Genomic DNA, 16707 nt, shown 5'->3' with positions numbered 1-16707 from the left:
AATATACATTTTAATATTATGTAATCAAACTTTTTACGAGAGATACTGGATATAATTTTTAAACTGCCTTTATGTTAGCCCAAACTTTTTTTTTTTTTCCCAGTCCTGGGGCTTGGACTCAGGGCCTGAGCACTGTCCCTGGCTTCTTTTTGCTCAAGGCTAGCACTCTGCCACTTGAGCCACAGCGCCACTTCTGGCCATGTTCTGTTTATGTGGTGCTGGGGACTTGAACCCAGGGCCTCATGTATACGAGGCAAGCAATCTTGCCACTCGGCCATATCCCCAGCCCCTAGCCCAAACTTTTAATGCGTATTAAACAATACTGTGTTTTGCTAGGCCAAACCAACTTTCAAAGTTTTAATTATGGGACTATAAAATTACATGTATTTAAAAGAGTTGAGCTACATTATCACAGAAAAAACCACTAACCCACATAAATATTTTTTATAAACCATTCCATAAATTGTTTAGTCTTTTTATTTGAAGCTGAAACATTCAAATTAGGACCTCAGTACTAAGCAGAACACTGATTCCAGTGAAAAGGGAATGCATAGTTGTTCAAACCTTTGATAGTAAAACTCTCTTGGTAAAAATCAGTATGTAGTAGCCTTACCCAGAGAATTCCAGAGAAATTCTAGAGAAAAAGACGAACCGTAAATAATAGCAAAAGTGGTCAGATAAGGTAGGAACAGGTACGTAGCTCACACCTGTTGTCCTAGCTATTCAGGAAGTTGATATCTGAGGTTTTTAATTAAAAGACATAATACACATTGCTCATCCTTTGACCCCACTTTCTTCTGCGCTCACAGGTTATTAGAACTAGAGACACTGGACTCTGACCACTACATTGACAATTATGATAAGATATCCATAAATTTTGAATAATAATGCATCTTTTTAATAATAATGGCTCTCAAAGGGACTAACACTCAAATTATAAGTCTCCTTGCTGCCCCTTTATTTTTTTCTTTCTTTCTTAGTGGTGCAGGAGTTTAAACTCAGCATCTCATACTTGGTAGGCTAGTCATCTACTACTTGGGCCTCACCTCCAGCCTTGCTTTATGCTGGTGATTTTGGTAATGGAGGCTATCAAACTTTTCTGCCAAAGCTGGGTTCCAACATTGATCAAGCCTCCTCAGTAGCTAGAATTACAGATAGTAGCCGCACGTATCCAGCTCCATGTGCTTTTGTGTAAGGTGTCTTTCCATGTATACATGCACATGTCCAGTAAATGACAAAGCATGCAAACACCATGCTTATTACCAGCCATTAAGTGTTCCTCGTCACTAAGATGAATGACATCCTACAATTGAGTAATTTGGCTTTGTGTGTATCCCAGTGTGAGAACTCCCATCAGTTGAATCACAGTCATCACATTAGCATCCTAACATACCCGTGCAGGGTCCTGCAAATTAGCAGGGGATGTCTTAGCTTGGGCCAAGTCAGACAGTTTGACTTAGTGGAAGCCATGAAAAAAAAACAACAAATTTTGCTTGGTATTGCTCACGTAAATCAGTGTGATCATTACCACCACGTGTAATTCTAGTACAGCAATATGGACGAGGGGACAAGGAAATCCTGGGAGTGACCACTGACCAGCTTACAAAGTTGGTTCTTTAGGATAACTCCAAACCCTGGACAGGATGTTCACAGCACTGTCAAGGGCCAGCCAAATATAACCGCTCCATAAAAGCACAGCTGTGGGGCGGCTTTTGCTTGTGCTGTAAGTAGATCCTCATTACATAATGAACCGAGCCTACTCACAGCTAGTGGGCTTGCACGCTGGCAGTAGCTCTGAGCAGTAGGGTAATAATAACTTAGCTGGCTCGGGAGCAGAACCCTGGGCATCCCCAGAGCCTGCTGCATCTTCTTTCTCTGCTTTGATTGCACACGGAGACTCGAACTCCACAGGAGCGTTGAGAGAAGCAATGGAAGCCAGAGGCAAACTCCTGGTTTCAGGTGGGAAGTTCCACCGCATCCCAGCTCTTCCCAGCAGAGGGACCCTGGAAAGGTCCTGTCCTTCTATTTATGAGTGGGAGGTGAGCTTCCTTCACGCTCAAACCTAAAAGTTAAAGGCGATGTGAATCCTGAACATTCTTTAAAGCGGAAGATAGGGCTGAGCACTGGTGGTGGCTCATGTCCATCATCCTAGATACTCAGGAGGCTGAGGTCTGAGGATCTCTCTTGTTAGAAGTCAGCTTGGGCCAATCACTCTGGGAGACTCTTATTTCCAATGAACAAGCAAAAATGTCAGAAATGAAGACATGGCTTAACAACTATGAGACAAAACAGCCAAAGGAGAGTAGGAGGCCCTGAGTCAACAGACTCAGTAACCCAGTAACACAGATCAATAAACAACAAAAACAACAAGAAACAAAACTGGAAAGTGTAGACCTAATAACTGCACTTCTTCAGATTTCTTTCTTAGGCATTCATTTGACAGAATGCCACCAAAACCTCCACCCAACAGCAATGAAGGACACATCTCCAAGGACAATTCCAGGGAACTGGACTATTCACAGGAGTATTGGTTTATATTTTCCAATGGGTGTGTTCCTTAAATATGTGATTCACCTCAAGACGATATGTGTTCAAATCCTCTTTTAAATTAGTATCTTTAAGTAGTTGTACAAAGGAGTTGCCATTTAACAAAGCAGTTATGAACACAATGTATCTTGGTCCGGGGTACCCCTTTCAACATCCTCACCCCCGTACACTGCTCCCCTCATTCTTCTCAATTTTGTAGGATATGCATTGGATTCTTGTCCGTGTCCAATCTTTAAAAATATAGCCGCTCTCACTTCTTCCTATAGTAGGTGTGAGCCATGTGTTCAGCAAAAAAGCCAGAAAAGAAGGAATTTTTAGTAACAATTTTATTTTATTCTAGCTCTCTTGGGGACTGTTTTCATTTATATTGGAGGGCTTAGTATAAAAAGAAGTAAAAAAAAAAATTGAAGCCACTCTTTTCCTTAGTAATACTCCACGAATGCCCCTCTTCCGTGGAAAATGTGCCCCAAATCCCAGTGGAGAGTGAAGTCACGTAGCAAGCTAAACGTACTGGGCTTTCTCTTATGCATACCTAGCTTAGAGAGTGCTCCAAATGAAGCACAACAATGTAGCCCAACACGTGGAAAATTATAGATCTATCATTGAAGAGCTGGTGTGACAGTGCATACGTGTAAGTCCGCCACTCTGGGAGCTAAGACAGGAGGGTCATGAGTTTAAAGCCAGCTTGGGCTACATAACTAGCTCCAGGCCAAGCCTGAGTTATATAGCCAGACTTCGTGCCAAAACAACAACAAACAATAAAAAGACAGAGCCCTACCAAAAAGAATGGTGGAATAACTAGACCACTGCAGTATCATTAGAGAATGATCTAGAAACTCCATCAGCAACACAACAAATAGAAAGTATAACCATTACATAGTGTTCTCTCCGTTAGCCCTCAGGCACACGCACCGCCCTACTGGAGGCTGAAGCATGAAATCATAGCACCTTGCTTCTGTCGCTCAATTAGGCCAAGTTCTTAAGAATCTCCCGTGCCAGTGTGGCTGGCCCAATCCTGGTCTGGCCTCCAGAGCCCCAAATACCAGGTCATTTTCTGCTATTGCTTTCCTTGTAGCTGAACCTTTTCTTCAGTCACTTTTCTCCAGGATGGGCTTCTCATCAAAACTTGGATATTTTAAATAGATGCACTTATCTTTAAAATCACAATTGCAAGTATAATTACAAGTATTATAACAGCAGCACACAGACAGTCAGTATTGCTAATTGCATCCTGATTTAACTTTTATTGAGAGATAAGTATACATAGAAGCTATTGAAACACATCAATCATATGTCTTGATAGAGTAAATTTCAATAGTAATAAAATATACAATGTTGTTTATAACCCAAGAGATTACAAAATTCAAAAGCCTGAGTCCTCATCCACTTTGATGATACCTTGTGGTCATGCAGGAAAGATTTTTATTATCCCTGTCCTAGACATTTTCAATTTCCTCATGACGTTTCCCCTTATTTAATATTAGAATATTTGTACGTATTTTTGTAAATGATGAGTCTAGGTACAATGAACATTGGGCTACAGCTGTAAAGTTAGTGTCTATAGATTTATTTATTTTAACAAATGCTTTAAAAAATTATTCAGGGGCTGGGGATATGGCCCAGTGGCAAGAGTGCTTGCCTCGTATACATGAGGCCCTGGGTTCAATTCCCCAGCACCACATATACAGAAAATGGCCAGAAGTGGCACTGTGGTTCAAGTGGCAGAGTGCTAGCCTTGAGCAAAAAGAAGCCAGGGACAGTGCTCAGGCCCTGAGTCCAAGCCCCAGGACTGGCCAAAAAAAAAAAATTATTCAGAACTTTCATGAAGGCACTGAGCAAGAGTTTAGTAACTAGGTCACTTAGATTCTGTGATATTGCTTTATCATTAGGTCTTCAAGTGCTTGTACCACACTTAAATCCTTTCTTATTTTCATGCATAAAATATAAAACAAGAAATAAATTTTGGCCCTCTCAAATATTGGTAAAATTAACGTTTACCAGGAATTTGGACCATACGTTTTATTTGCAATAAGCCTATCTCCGAAGATTTTCTTTGGAAAACGTCCTTCTCTCCTTAATTTTTTTTGTCTTCTTATGTTATTAAGTACTCAGTGTTCTGGGGGCAGTTTGGGTGCACATTTGTGTGTGGGACAACACCAAACCCAATCTGTCATTGCACCGGAAGGTTTCAACTTCCGGATCAGATGTGTCTGAATAATTTTTTTTTTAATTTAGATTTCAAAGAGTTGCTAGACCTTCCATATTAAATATGCACCATGAAACTGGGAGAATGAGAGGTGAATGAAGTAGAATGGGGGTTCGCTACAATGAAACGGGGATCCCCCCCTAAGGGAGGGGATTCCTGGTTCCCCCAAGCGTCCACCACACAGTCTCCAGCTACTAGATGATAAAAAGACAGATTTATTGGGGAAGCAAAAAGTGAACAAAAAGTGAACCGACCGGCCTTGGTCGCAGCCCAGACTCGGGAGCCAAAACTGCCGACCACGTGTGCAGGGTCAGGGCCCAGACTCGGAAGCTGGGACTGCCCGCACCTGTGCAGGCCCAGACTCGGGAGCTGGGACCGCGTGCACGTGTGGCCTTCCAACCTGGTTATAAGGCAAACATCACAGACAAACTTGCCACACGCAGGTGACCAATGAGGATACAACACTTACAGAGCATGCTAGGCCGCACGCAGGTGGCCAATAGATTTACAGTCTGTCTCATAGTATCTGTTTGAACCAACCTATCATTCGAGTTAGAATTGGCAAATGGATTTGGTGGGCTCACATGATGCAGGTGGATATGCCTACTCATAGGAGGGCACAGGTTCCCTTGACGCTCCCAGGCCTCAAGTGGTCAATTTACATAGCTTATCATAATAAAGGGGAGCTTCCCTGGATAGGGTGGGGGACAGCTTAGTGGAGATGGAGTTGGCTTCTGCTCTAATCTGAGCTGGGGTCAACCTGAAGTTCCTCCACAGCTAATGATGGCACTGGCCAGATCTGACCTCCCTATTACAGTGAAGAGGTGACATTGTCCCAAAAGAAGTATATTCTTTATCTGATTTATGTAATTGTAAATCCTCTGCGCATCACCTTTATAATCACAATAAAAAAATATATATCATGGGAGGCCAAGCAGATCTTTACTTGCAGTTCTTTATTTGTACCTAAAGAACTTGCTTGGAAGAAATAATCAAGCAGATAGTATTTTCCTACTGTTACACAAAAATAACTATTAGTAAAGTTGATTCTTTCTACTAACCCAAACTTTAGAAGAATCTGAATATTCTTGGGGATTCTTATGTTCTTGTCTCAAAGCATTTACTCACTTAGGCCCTTGGAAAAGGGTTTCAAGTCCTTTCAGGCCTAAACTAAAAGACCTCCATTCTGCATGGCCACCATTTCCCAAGGCTGCTTGATCTAGACTCTGGACTTGACCTTGACTGTAATGCTGAGCTTTCCCTCCTAGGACATTGCTTATTACCAAGCCCTGTCTGCGGAGAGACTGCAGCTGGGCGCCGCTACGATTGCCCCCGGCCCCCCCGCGTCCCAGGAGTCCTATGAACCAGGTCTGGAGCCCTCTGCGACTGCCAAGCTGAGTGATTTGCAGCGTTCTTGGGAAACCTTAAAAAATGTGGTAAGTCTCCTCCTCCCCACCCCCCAGCCCTCACCAGCTAAGCATTGGTTTTAGACTCACCCAGCTCTCCTTCGGTATTATCTTATGCAACACATACAGTTACACATCCAGCCCCCAGTTGGGTAAAGCCAGGAGGAAAAGAGTGTGGTAAGCTGGAAGATAAGAGGTCGCCCACTGTGGCTAAGATCCCCTTTTTCTCTTGTTCAGATCAGTGAAAAGCAGCGCACCCTCTACGAAGCACTGGAACGCCAACAGAAATACCAAGACTCTCTGCAGTCCATCTCCACCAAGATGGAAGCCATGGAGATGAAGCTTAGCGAAGGCCTCCAGCCCGGCCGAAGTCCAGAGAGCCAGATGGCTGAGCATCAGGTAAAAGTAGAGGTGGCTTCGGCTCCCTGCTTGACAGATGGGTGTGGTGAGCTCCTCCCCATGGGCTGTTCTGATGGAAAGAAGCAAGATGGCCTGTGGTGGGGTCGTGGGGGTAAGTTCCACACAGCGGTGGTCACACCTGCTGCTGCTGCTCCACGGAGCGGTCTGAACGGGAAAACTGAGAAGCGGACCCCCAAGTCTTCCTTTGCAGAGGATCCGTGCACCCGTGTGCTTTCCTTTTCTTTTCCTACACAAAGTGCCTTTCCTGACCATTGCCAGATGGTTTTGATGTTACGGTGAGCGCAGTGTTGTCGGAATAAAATGCACCCCCCAAATCCGCCCACTGTGGCACTAGCTGCTGTGTGTCCACAGCACAGTCTCTTAGGGCACATTTCAGTTTCTGTGAGCAGGGGTGCCGTCGGATGGCAGCTGGGGGGCTGTGCTGGCTCGTACGTGGTGAGGCGTCCAACGTGAGTCATTTTAGAAATGGTTACATAAGCTAGACAGAGCTTCGGCTTGCCGCCGAGAACAAAGCTGGCAATACGGACCTAATGCGATAAGATGGCGTTGACAATACACCGGTTTTGGAAGCACACACACACGGAGACGTGCTGAGGACATTCGTGTGCCGGCCGCGGTGTTGTGAACCCACACACCGGGTGCCTGGTCTCGGCATGGCCCGGGCAGCCGGGTGTTCACCGGTATCCCAGAGGCGGCACCTGCCACTGCCCAGAACGCAGGAGCCGGGGACAGCCAAGGGTGGGGCCCGGGAGGATGGAGGGGGGACAGGGGGAAGGGAGAGAGGGGGACGGGGTGGGGGGGACTGGGGGGAGGAGGGGAGAGGGGAGAGGGAGGGAGGAAAGATGCCATTGTTAGGGAAGAATTAAGAGCTATGAAAAAAACAGAAAGCCTGGTGTGATGGCTCCCGCCTGTCCATTCAGGTAAAGTCAGCAAATGGCTTAGGGTGTGGCCCTGGGAATAGAGTGTTTACACAGCGTGTGAGAGGCCACGTGTGTGTGTGTGTGTGTGTGTGCGTGCGTGCGTGTACACGCGCGTTAATGAAGCTCTGTGCTTCTGTCCCTAAGGCGCTCTCTCTTTGCAGCTAGGACAGCCGTCCGCCATGCTCCTAGGCCGGCAGGCTAGCGTCGCCTGCTTTTGTAACGCAGGGCCTCTCCGGAGGGCACAGGGGAGGTGACCATTTCATCCGGCGTCGGCACCTTGAGCAACACTGGTTGCACACTCTTGACACTGTTGTAACTTCATAAGATAGATATCAAAATGCACGCTCATCCGTTTTTAGGACTTGTCTCTTCCTTTGATGGACCACCTTCTGACAGGGTGTCCGCCCTCTCACGTGATCCACCGGGTGTGGGGAGGGGGGGCAGGGTGAAGGAGGAAATGAGCGCTCACCTTCGCTTGCTTCCACGCATCACTTCCACCGTGAGGCCCCTCGGGTCCCTCAGGTGACCCCGGAATGCTCTTCTCCTCCGAGCCACCCGTGCCCTTCCTGAACCAGACCTTTGGACGTTTTTCTCCTTCTCGAAGGGCGTCCGGATGCTGCCCTCTAGGTTGTTCATGGTGGCAGCCTCTGCACTGTCACCTGAAGAGACAACCTCTGTCCCCAGTGTGTCCCCTGCCCCTCCCGCTCTCTCCTGCTCCCACAGTTCTGTCTGTTCCCCTCCCCCACCCCCACCCCCCGGGGAATTTTAATACAATAGTGAGCATGCTGGAAACACCTTGAGCCATGCAAATAGAAAACAGAAGCCCCCTGTCCCGGGGAAAGGCCTTCTGGGGTGTCTCCGAGGATGTGACGCTCTGCCAGGCTGTGTCTCTTCCCATCCGGAAGTCCCTCTGTGAGTCTGACCCTCTGTGTCCCCCGCAGGCCCTCCTGGACGAGATTGTCATGCTGCAGGATGAGATCAATGGGCTCCAGGCAGCGCTGGCGGAGGAGCTGGTGGCCGAGAGCCAGGAGTCAGACCCCGCCGAGCAGCTGGCCCTGCAGTCCACGCTCACCGTGCTGGCCGAGCGGATGTCCACCATCAGGATGAAGGCGTCCGGCAAGCGGCAGCTGCTGGAGGTGAGCGGGGTCTCCGTGAACCCCTCAGGGCCTGTGTACGGACACGACCCCACTTCCAGGGCCAGGGAGACGCGGTCTGCACGGCAGCACGGCCGTGTGTGGCCGTGGGCCTGGCGTGTTCTCTCTGACTGGCTGCAGACCTGTATCCCTAGGTGAGAATACACCTGCAAATTCAAGCTGTCCTGTTACTTGAACATCATTTGATAGAGACACGGTCCGGCTGCTAATCATGCATGCAGTAAAAGCCCATACTTGTTTTCTTATTTATTTATTTATTTGTTTGTTGTCAGCCATGGGGCTTGAACTCTGGGCCTGGGCATTGTACCTCAGCTCTTCAGTTCAAGGCTAGTGCTCTATCACTTGAGTCACAGTACCACTTCAGGTATTCTGGTGGTTAAGTGGAGATAAGAGTCTCACAGACTTTCCTGCCTGGGTTGGCTTTGAACTGCGCTCCTCAGATCTCAGCCTCCTGAGTAGCCGGGATTACAGGCGTGAGCCCTCAGCGCCCAGCTTTTTCTCTTGTTTATTGTCAAGGTGATGTGCAGAGGGGTTACAGTTACATCCATAAGATGGTGAGTACATTTCTTATCAAACTTGTACCGTGATGTTTTTTTTCTGTGTTTTTTTTTTTCCCATTGATACTCTTCATAATTCTCGGTCCTAAGTACGTATGATGTTTCTCCAATTTGCCTAGACTTGAGATCTCAGGAAAACCTCTACCATACCTGCTCTGTCTCCCTGGCCCAGAAACCTCCTGTACCCCACTGGCTTTCAGTACTATGTGAACTGAATATCATCACTTACCTGTGATTAAATCATAATTCAGTCTATCATATTTTTTTTTTTACTGGTACCAGGACCTAAACCCAGGTCTGCAGCACTATCCCTTAGCTTTTTCACTTAAGGCCGGCATTCTACCACTTGAGCTACGCCTCCACTTCCAGCTTTTTGCTGCCTAATTGGAGATAAGAGTCTCACTTTCCTGCCTGGGCTCGCTTCAAACTACAATCAGATCTTAAATCTCAGCCTCCTGAGTAGCTAGGATTATAGACATGAACCACCAGCACCTGGCTCCTATAGTTCTTATTTTATTTAATATCATTGTGTCTATCCTACTTACTAATAATCTCCATGTTAGACCACTTAATAAAAGTTTTAATTAGAGATGAAAAATGTGAAATGTTTGTAAGATTATTTTAAAAACAAGATATTAAGCACATCTGAAGAGTTTACTTTCATTCACACATATAGATCTTAACTCTTGTGGGGTTTCAGAATAAAACGATTGGCTAGAATTTTTTCAACACAAATCATTCTATTGATTTTTTTTATTTTTTATATATATATTTAGTATTATTATTAAATTTTATTGATAAGATGATGTGCAGAGAGGGTATAGTTACATAGTAAGGTAGTGAGTACATTTCTTATCATATTTGTTACACCCTCCTTCATTTTTCTTTCTATTGATTGATTGATTCTTTTGATGTTGATTCTGTGGCTTGAACTCAAGGCCGGTGCTCTATTGCTTAAGGCTAGCACTCTGCCTCTCTAACCATAACTCCTCTTCTGGCTTTTTTGGTGGTTCATTGGAGGTACGCGTCTCGCAGACTTTCCTGCCTGGGCTGGCTTTGAACCACAATCCTCAGGTCTCAGATCTTGACCTCCTGAGTAGCTAGGATTATAAACATGAGCCACTAGCATCTGCTTCAACACAAATTGTTTTGAAGCATTGAGAAGCCCAGAGATCGAACCCTAAAGTTTGGAGTTACGCCTTCACTTAGGATTCAGGAACACAAAGGCACCCTGTCCCCTGAACCTGCATGCCCATGGCTGCCTCTTAGGTGAGCAAAGTCGTTGCTCTCCTGTTTGCCACTCTCCCCACCTCTCCCTACCATTTCTCAGACCTCGAGTTCCAGCGTCTGTTGCCGTCTCCCACCTGCCTTATGCCATTGTTCGGTTCTAGTCCTGGGCTTCTTTGCATCACCCGTGTGACCGCAGGTGTCATGTTCAGCCCAGAGGCACACTGGGGACATGAAGGAAATCCTTTCCAAAGTCCTCATCTCAGGACACAGCACCCAGGAATTCTGATTCATGGTTCTGCTCTGCTCCCTGTCCAGGAGAGGCTGAACGAGCAGCTGGAGGAGCAGCGGCAGGAGCAGGCCCTGCGGAGGTACCGCAGCGAGGCGGACGAGCTGGACCACTGGCTCCTGAGCACCAAGGCCAGCCTGGATGTGGCGCTGGCTGCCCCCAGGGACCCCAGGGACATGGAGGCCCAGCTGGAGGACTGCCAGGTAGGCGTGCGTCCGGGCCACGCACACGGAAGACAGCCTGCGGACAGGCGGGGGTGGGCACGGGCAGCTTTTCAGGACCCACACGCTCCATGGATTTAGGGTGCACAAAGGCTTCAGTGAACCCCAACCCGCATGTGATGTAGAAAAGAAATGAACAGGCTATACCGTGCTATCCGTAGTAACCCAGGCTGGCTCAAGACTCTTGATCCTCTTGCCCCTGAGTGCTGAAATTATAGGCCTGCACTCCCACACCTGGTCTGACAGTGTCTTCTGAATTAGGGAACGTGTGTGTGTGTGTGTGTGTGTGTGTGTGTGTGTGTGTGTGTGTGTGTGTTGCATGCGTGCAGCAGTACTAGCGTTTACACTCAGGGTTTGGGTGCTGTCCTTGACCTTTGTCTACTCAAGGCTAGTACCCTACCACTGGAACCACAGTTCTGCTTCTAGCTTTTCGCTGGTTAATTGGAGCTAGGAGTCTCATAGACTTTCCTGCCCGGGATGGGTTTGAACTGCAATCCTTAGATCTCAGCCTCCCCAGTAGGTAGGATTACAGGCGTGAGCCACTGGTGCTGAGCTTTTGAAGCAGAGACTTTTTTCTTACTTCCCCCCCACCCTTGTTAAGTCTCTGGGAATTGACGTGAGAAGTTCTTAGGTTAAAGTTTTTATTCTCATAGTATCTTCTTAGCTCTTTCTTGTGAAAGTTGCCACACACGTAGAAGAGAACGCATGTGAGCTTTCTGCTACGGTAACAGAAAGCCTAAGAAACGCAGTTGAAGAAGAAAGGTCTGTGTTGGCACACCAGGGGAGGCCTCACTGCGTTCTGGATGGGTCGTGTGGCTTTGAACCGGTGGCAGTGTGGTCCTCACGGCAGAGTCAGTGGAGTTAGCCTCGGGACTGGATGAGAAAAAAAGAAAGGAAGATCCTAACCTTGGGCCCCGCTTAGAGAGCATGCCCTCCATGATTAACTCCACCCTCCGCCCCGGCCCACCTGGGAGATTCCCACTGCAAGGTAGCACCCAGCAGAGGAACAGGCCCAAACACCTGGGCATTGGGGGCGTGTCAGACCCAGGCACGCAATGAACAGCATTTATTTGAAAAACAGAGACGGGGAGGAGGTAACAAGTTTGACAAGAAATGTACTCACTACCTTCTGTCTGTCACTGTAACTGTACATGACCTTGAGGATAAAATTAAAAACGAGAGAGAGACAAGGGCAGTAACCTGGAGAAAAAATAATCAACCCGAAGAAGCAAAGTTTTGAGAGAGGAGAGGCCTCTTCAAGAGGATAAGGAAAAGGTTCATTGCCCGCTGTTTCTCCTGTGATGAGCCTTGAGTCTCCTAATCTAACGCTATAATGTTAAAATAACAGTAGTAATGGGGTGACGCTCCCAGTATTTGTGGACTAGGTAAAGTATGCTTCCCCTATGCCACTTCCAGTGGATTATTATATAATCCATAACCTTGAAGATAGAAAATAATGTGGAGTGGGCGGTAATCTCAGCTTTCTGAGGGCAAAGATGGGGAGCATGGCGGTAAAGCATGAGGTTCTATCAAGAGCAAACTAACCATCAAAAACAAACCAACAGAAAACAGAAAGAAAGGGACTAGGAATGTGAATCAAGTAGCACATTTGCCTAGTAGCTAGGACGCCCCGTGTTCGTCGTCAGTATTGCCCTTGTATCCCGAAGAGAGAGAGGGAAATTAAGAAGGCCAGTCAATCACAAGTATCCAAAGCGGCCGAAGGAAACGGGCCTTCCCCTGCTGTTCTAGAACATGCTGGTGGAGATCGAGCAGAAGGTGGTGGTGCTGGCCCAGCTGTCCGTGCACAACGAGAACCTGCTGCTGGAGGGCAAGGCGCACACCAAGGACGAGGCGGAGCTGCTGGCCGCCAAGCTGCGCACGCTCAAGGGCAGCCTCCTGGAGCTGCAGAAAGCGCTCCACCACAAGCAGCTGGACATCCAGGTGGGTGCCCAGGACCATCCAAGTTCGAAACAATCGCCCCTGCAGGGGTAGCGGCGGGTCGTGGGTGAAGATCTGCGGTGGCATGCCTCTCATTTTGGTCCATGTCGCCCACGTTCTACCCTTTGGATATCCTCAGATTGTTTGGCGTGGCGGTCACACTTTAGGACTGTCCTATACTCCCTTGGAACCGAACCTAACTCATTCTCACCATGGACAAGTGGCCTCGGCCACTTGTCCCAGACCCGCAGAGCCTGGGAAGGGTGAGCCAGGGAGAGGGAAGGTTCCGAGCTTACAACTGTCTCCCACCTCAGTTTCTGCATCTGGTCATGCTAGCAAAACGAATCCCTCTTCATCCACAGGGCTATGTTCTGAGGTCACACTACCATGTTTTGGTCACTACCCATGAGGAGGTTTAATTCCTAAACTAGTCCCAGGAAGACGGTAGCAGCCATAACTAATAAACTAGAACAACTTTAGTCATGAACTTGAATGAAAGTCATCTCTTCTGACAGAAACTTGACAAGCAGTGTTTCTGCATGGTGGTTGCTGGTGGGTACGTGGAACCTCAGAAGGTAAAGCAGTGGTTGAGGGGAGCCAGCTGGACTTAAATAAAATATCCTGATTTTTTTTTTTTTTAATGCAAGTACAGCCTGGGTGGCAAGAACAATCAGCCGCTCCCAATCTGAATTAGGTGGGAGAAGGCAGGGCTCTGGGACTACAGAAAGTCTGGCTTGAAGTAGATAAGGTCTAGAAAGGGTCGGGAGGCCTCATCTCCCTGTTCCTACCCCTGGTGGCAAGAAATGGTTTAAATTGAATTAAAGTTCGGTCTCTGCCACAGCTGAAAGCCTTCTTAAGGATACTGCAGGTGGTGATCTCTAGATGCTTTTTTTTCCTTTTAAACAAAAGATAATATTCAAGATGCTTTCTTTTTTCTTTTAAACAAAAGGTAATATTCATCTGCTTTGAAACTCGTCATTGGTGATTTTCAAAACACCTGAAAATGCCATCTTTCATCTGGCATATTTCTAGCATCTGAAATATTGATAGGATTTAAAAAAAATTATTGGACTTTTTTCATTTTTTTAAGAACCTTATTTTTTTCTATCCATGGTTGGCTAAAAGTAGCCCTGTTGATATGTGCTGAAATGCAAAGGGTCCTTTCCCCTTAGATTAAAAAAAAATGAGAAAGGATCCAGAATGGGTCTGAAATCAACTATAGTTCACTGGGGAAACTAATCTTCCATCCATCAAATGTAGAAATCCATCAGTCTGTGTCCTTCCATTGCACTGGGAACCTTCCTTCTTCCTCATCCTCATCCCGTTCTCTGCACTGCCCTTTGTCCTTTTCTATGTTCGGAAAGCCACGTGCTCTCTGACCACGCCAAGCCCCTAATGTCTAATTGCTTAGCGCTTCTACACATCCCCAGAGCTTCTACTACCACACACTCTTTGTTACCAATTCCACCAGGGTGCCAGTGGGTAGCCAATGCTATGTTCCTCCAGACAGACTCTGGTGAAGAGATATGGGCGACGGGATGGGGGGGGTGAGGGGGGAGAGGCATCTCTTCTTGACGTGGTATCTCCTTTGGTGGAAGAACTTTCCGTCGTCTTCACCCAGTGGTGCCCACCGGAGGAGCACGGCTTTCCCTCTAGCAACAAGGAACTGCTCTGTGAACAGATGTGTCCTTTACCATCTAGCATCTCTGAATCCTCACCCATCTTCTCAGCAAAGATTACTGCCTGGGAAAGTGGTCGTGGTTGTTGTATTTCCACAAAGAAACAGCCCAGGCCCCTCCATCCAGTGGGACTTAGTGACCCGAGCCACCTTACCTCCTGTGGCCTGCATGAGAGACAGCCCATCTCCCACCTCCCAGAAAAGAAATACCCAAAGACCACGCGCATCTCCTCCTGCCAGCGCCTCCCTCCCAGGAGGGGAAAGAGCTGGAATCTCAATCAGATTCTTAATCATTTTGCTTCTTGTGATTTAAGTTTTGGTTCTCCGAATGACTGAGTCAGAAAGTCACCAACCCCCCAAACAATCAAACTGCTGCCTGCTCCCATGTCCTCGGGAATTTGGACGAGGGCAGTACGCCTGGTGTTCTGCGGGCCGGGCTGACATGTCCACCGCCATTTGCTCCAAGCAGCATTCGGTGTGTGGCATTTGTAAGGAGCATCCCCCATGCAGAGATGGTCCCTGGAGAGGAGGACTGAGTGGCGTCTGAGGGCTGGGGGAAGCTTCCAAGGACGTCTTCAGGCTGGGCTCTGGAAAACAGATTGCTGTTGGGGCTGGGAATATGGCCTAGTGGTAAAGTTCTTGCCTCGTATACAGGAAGCCCTGGGTTGATTCCTCAGCACCACATAGATAGAAAAAAGCCAGAAGTGGCGCTGTGGCTCAAGAAGTAGAGTGCTAGTCTTGAGCAAAAAGCAGCCAGGGACGGTGCTCAGGCCCTGAGTCCAAGCCCCAGGACTAGCAAAAAAAAAAAAAAACAAACCCAAAACAGATCTTTGCTAAAGGAAACAGAGGAAGTGGTTTCCTTCCCACAAGGCCAGGTCCCCAGGTCACCGCCAAGGCCGCTGTGTGCTCAGCTGAGGGGCTCCAATAACTTGGGTCTGGTGCTCTGATGCCTGGAGCTGTTTTCCTCCTCGCCCCCCTCCTTCTCTACAGATCCCGTCTGACTGGAGTTGTTTCCTGGTGGCCTGGGAGAGCCAGCATCTTCCAGAGCTTATTCCTGGGGGCCGAGTGAGAACGTAGCGCCCATCCTCCGCCCTGAGGGAACGCAGTGGTTACTTTGGAGTAACACGGGGGGTGGGGGGGGCTGGTGACGCAGGATGTCGCCCATCGTCCCAGGGTTGGTGTTGCAGAGGGCGCACTCCCTAGTCTGCTGGCTCCGTGGCTTTGAGGCCTGCGGAAACCTCACGCAGAAGAGCCAGGCCGAGCAATCCCGCACCTCATGGCACCCAGAGCACAGAGACAGAGTCACAAGGGCAGCCGGGCCCAGCACCCACCCACGAAAGGCGTGTCACACACACACACACACACACACACACACACGCCCACCAGAGGAGGAGACTCTCGGGAGGGAAACACAAAGGCCCACGTGCCTCTTCATATTTATATAAAATAGTATACACCAAGACAAGTTCCGAGATAGGGAAGCAAGAGGTCTCCTTCTCTCTCTCCCTTCAGTGTTTATGGATGGTGGATTCGCGCGCGTGTCTTCGGGAGGGCGGGGGGAGGGCACAGAACTCCAGGGGAAAAGAGTGGGAAGTGAAAAGTGCAGCAGCCGTGGAGCTCCGTGGACGTGGAGGAACGTGAGCTGCAGGACTGGCGCGTGGAGATGGGGGAGGGACGGGGAGAGAGGGAGGGAGCAGAAGCCACGGGAAGAAAGGACACGGACTCATTACCTGACTCCACGGCTTGAGTCGGCGCCCTCGTGGGCTGCCGGGACACACGGAGAAGCGTGCTCTCCTCTCGTGCGTGCACGGTCTCCCCGTGCGGCCGGGCGAGCGTCGGGTCTGCCCGCCATCCCTGGGCGCACGCACGGCCAGGTCTGTCCCTCGGGGACTGAGGTCCAGTCGGAAGGCTTGCTGCATTCTACAGTGTGGATTGCACTGTGTTGGTCGGGGTGATGTTTCGTTAGCATCCTGCTGGAAAAGTCAGACCAGCTGCTTGCAAGTGTGCACGTGACGTCTTAGAGAGAGAGACAGCAGCCAATGCAGTGTGATGAAGACTTGAGTGACTGTCCACGTTGGTGTGACAAACAAACCAACAAAACCAAACCCTCAAATGATCTACTGCCATCCTTCGGTTAAACAAAG

The 16707-nt window shown here is 48.3% G+C and overlaps 1 protein-coding gene across 1 annotated transcript in view; it reads left to right on the top strand.

The window, feature by feature from the left end:
* Syne1 (spectrin repeat containing nuclear envelope protein 1) overlaps positions 1–16707 on the top strand; it is a 367506-nt gene that overhangs the window by 236323 nt on the left and 114476 nt on the right. Inside the window, 5 exon segments of the mRNA XM_048354307.1 lie at positions 6022–6189; positions 6397–6558; positions 8441–8635; positions 10756–10929; positions 12697–12888. Coding sequence (XP_048210264.1) covers positions 6022–6189; positions 6397–6558; positions 8441–8635; positions 10756–10929; positions 12697–12888 — 891 coding nt within the window.

This window comes from Perognathus longimembris, chromosome 9 (assembly GCF_023159225.1).
Source record: "Perognathus longimembris pacificus isolate PPM17 chromosome 9, ASM2315922v1, whole genome shotgun sequence".
Lineage (NCBI taxonomy): Eukaryota > Metazoa > Chordata > Mammalia > Rodentia > Heteromyidae > Perognathus > Perognathus longimembris.
Note: the sequence above shows the minus strand (reverse complement) of the source record. Positions and strands in the feature narration are given on the sequence as shown.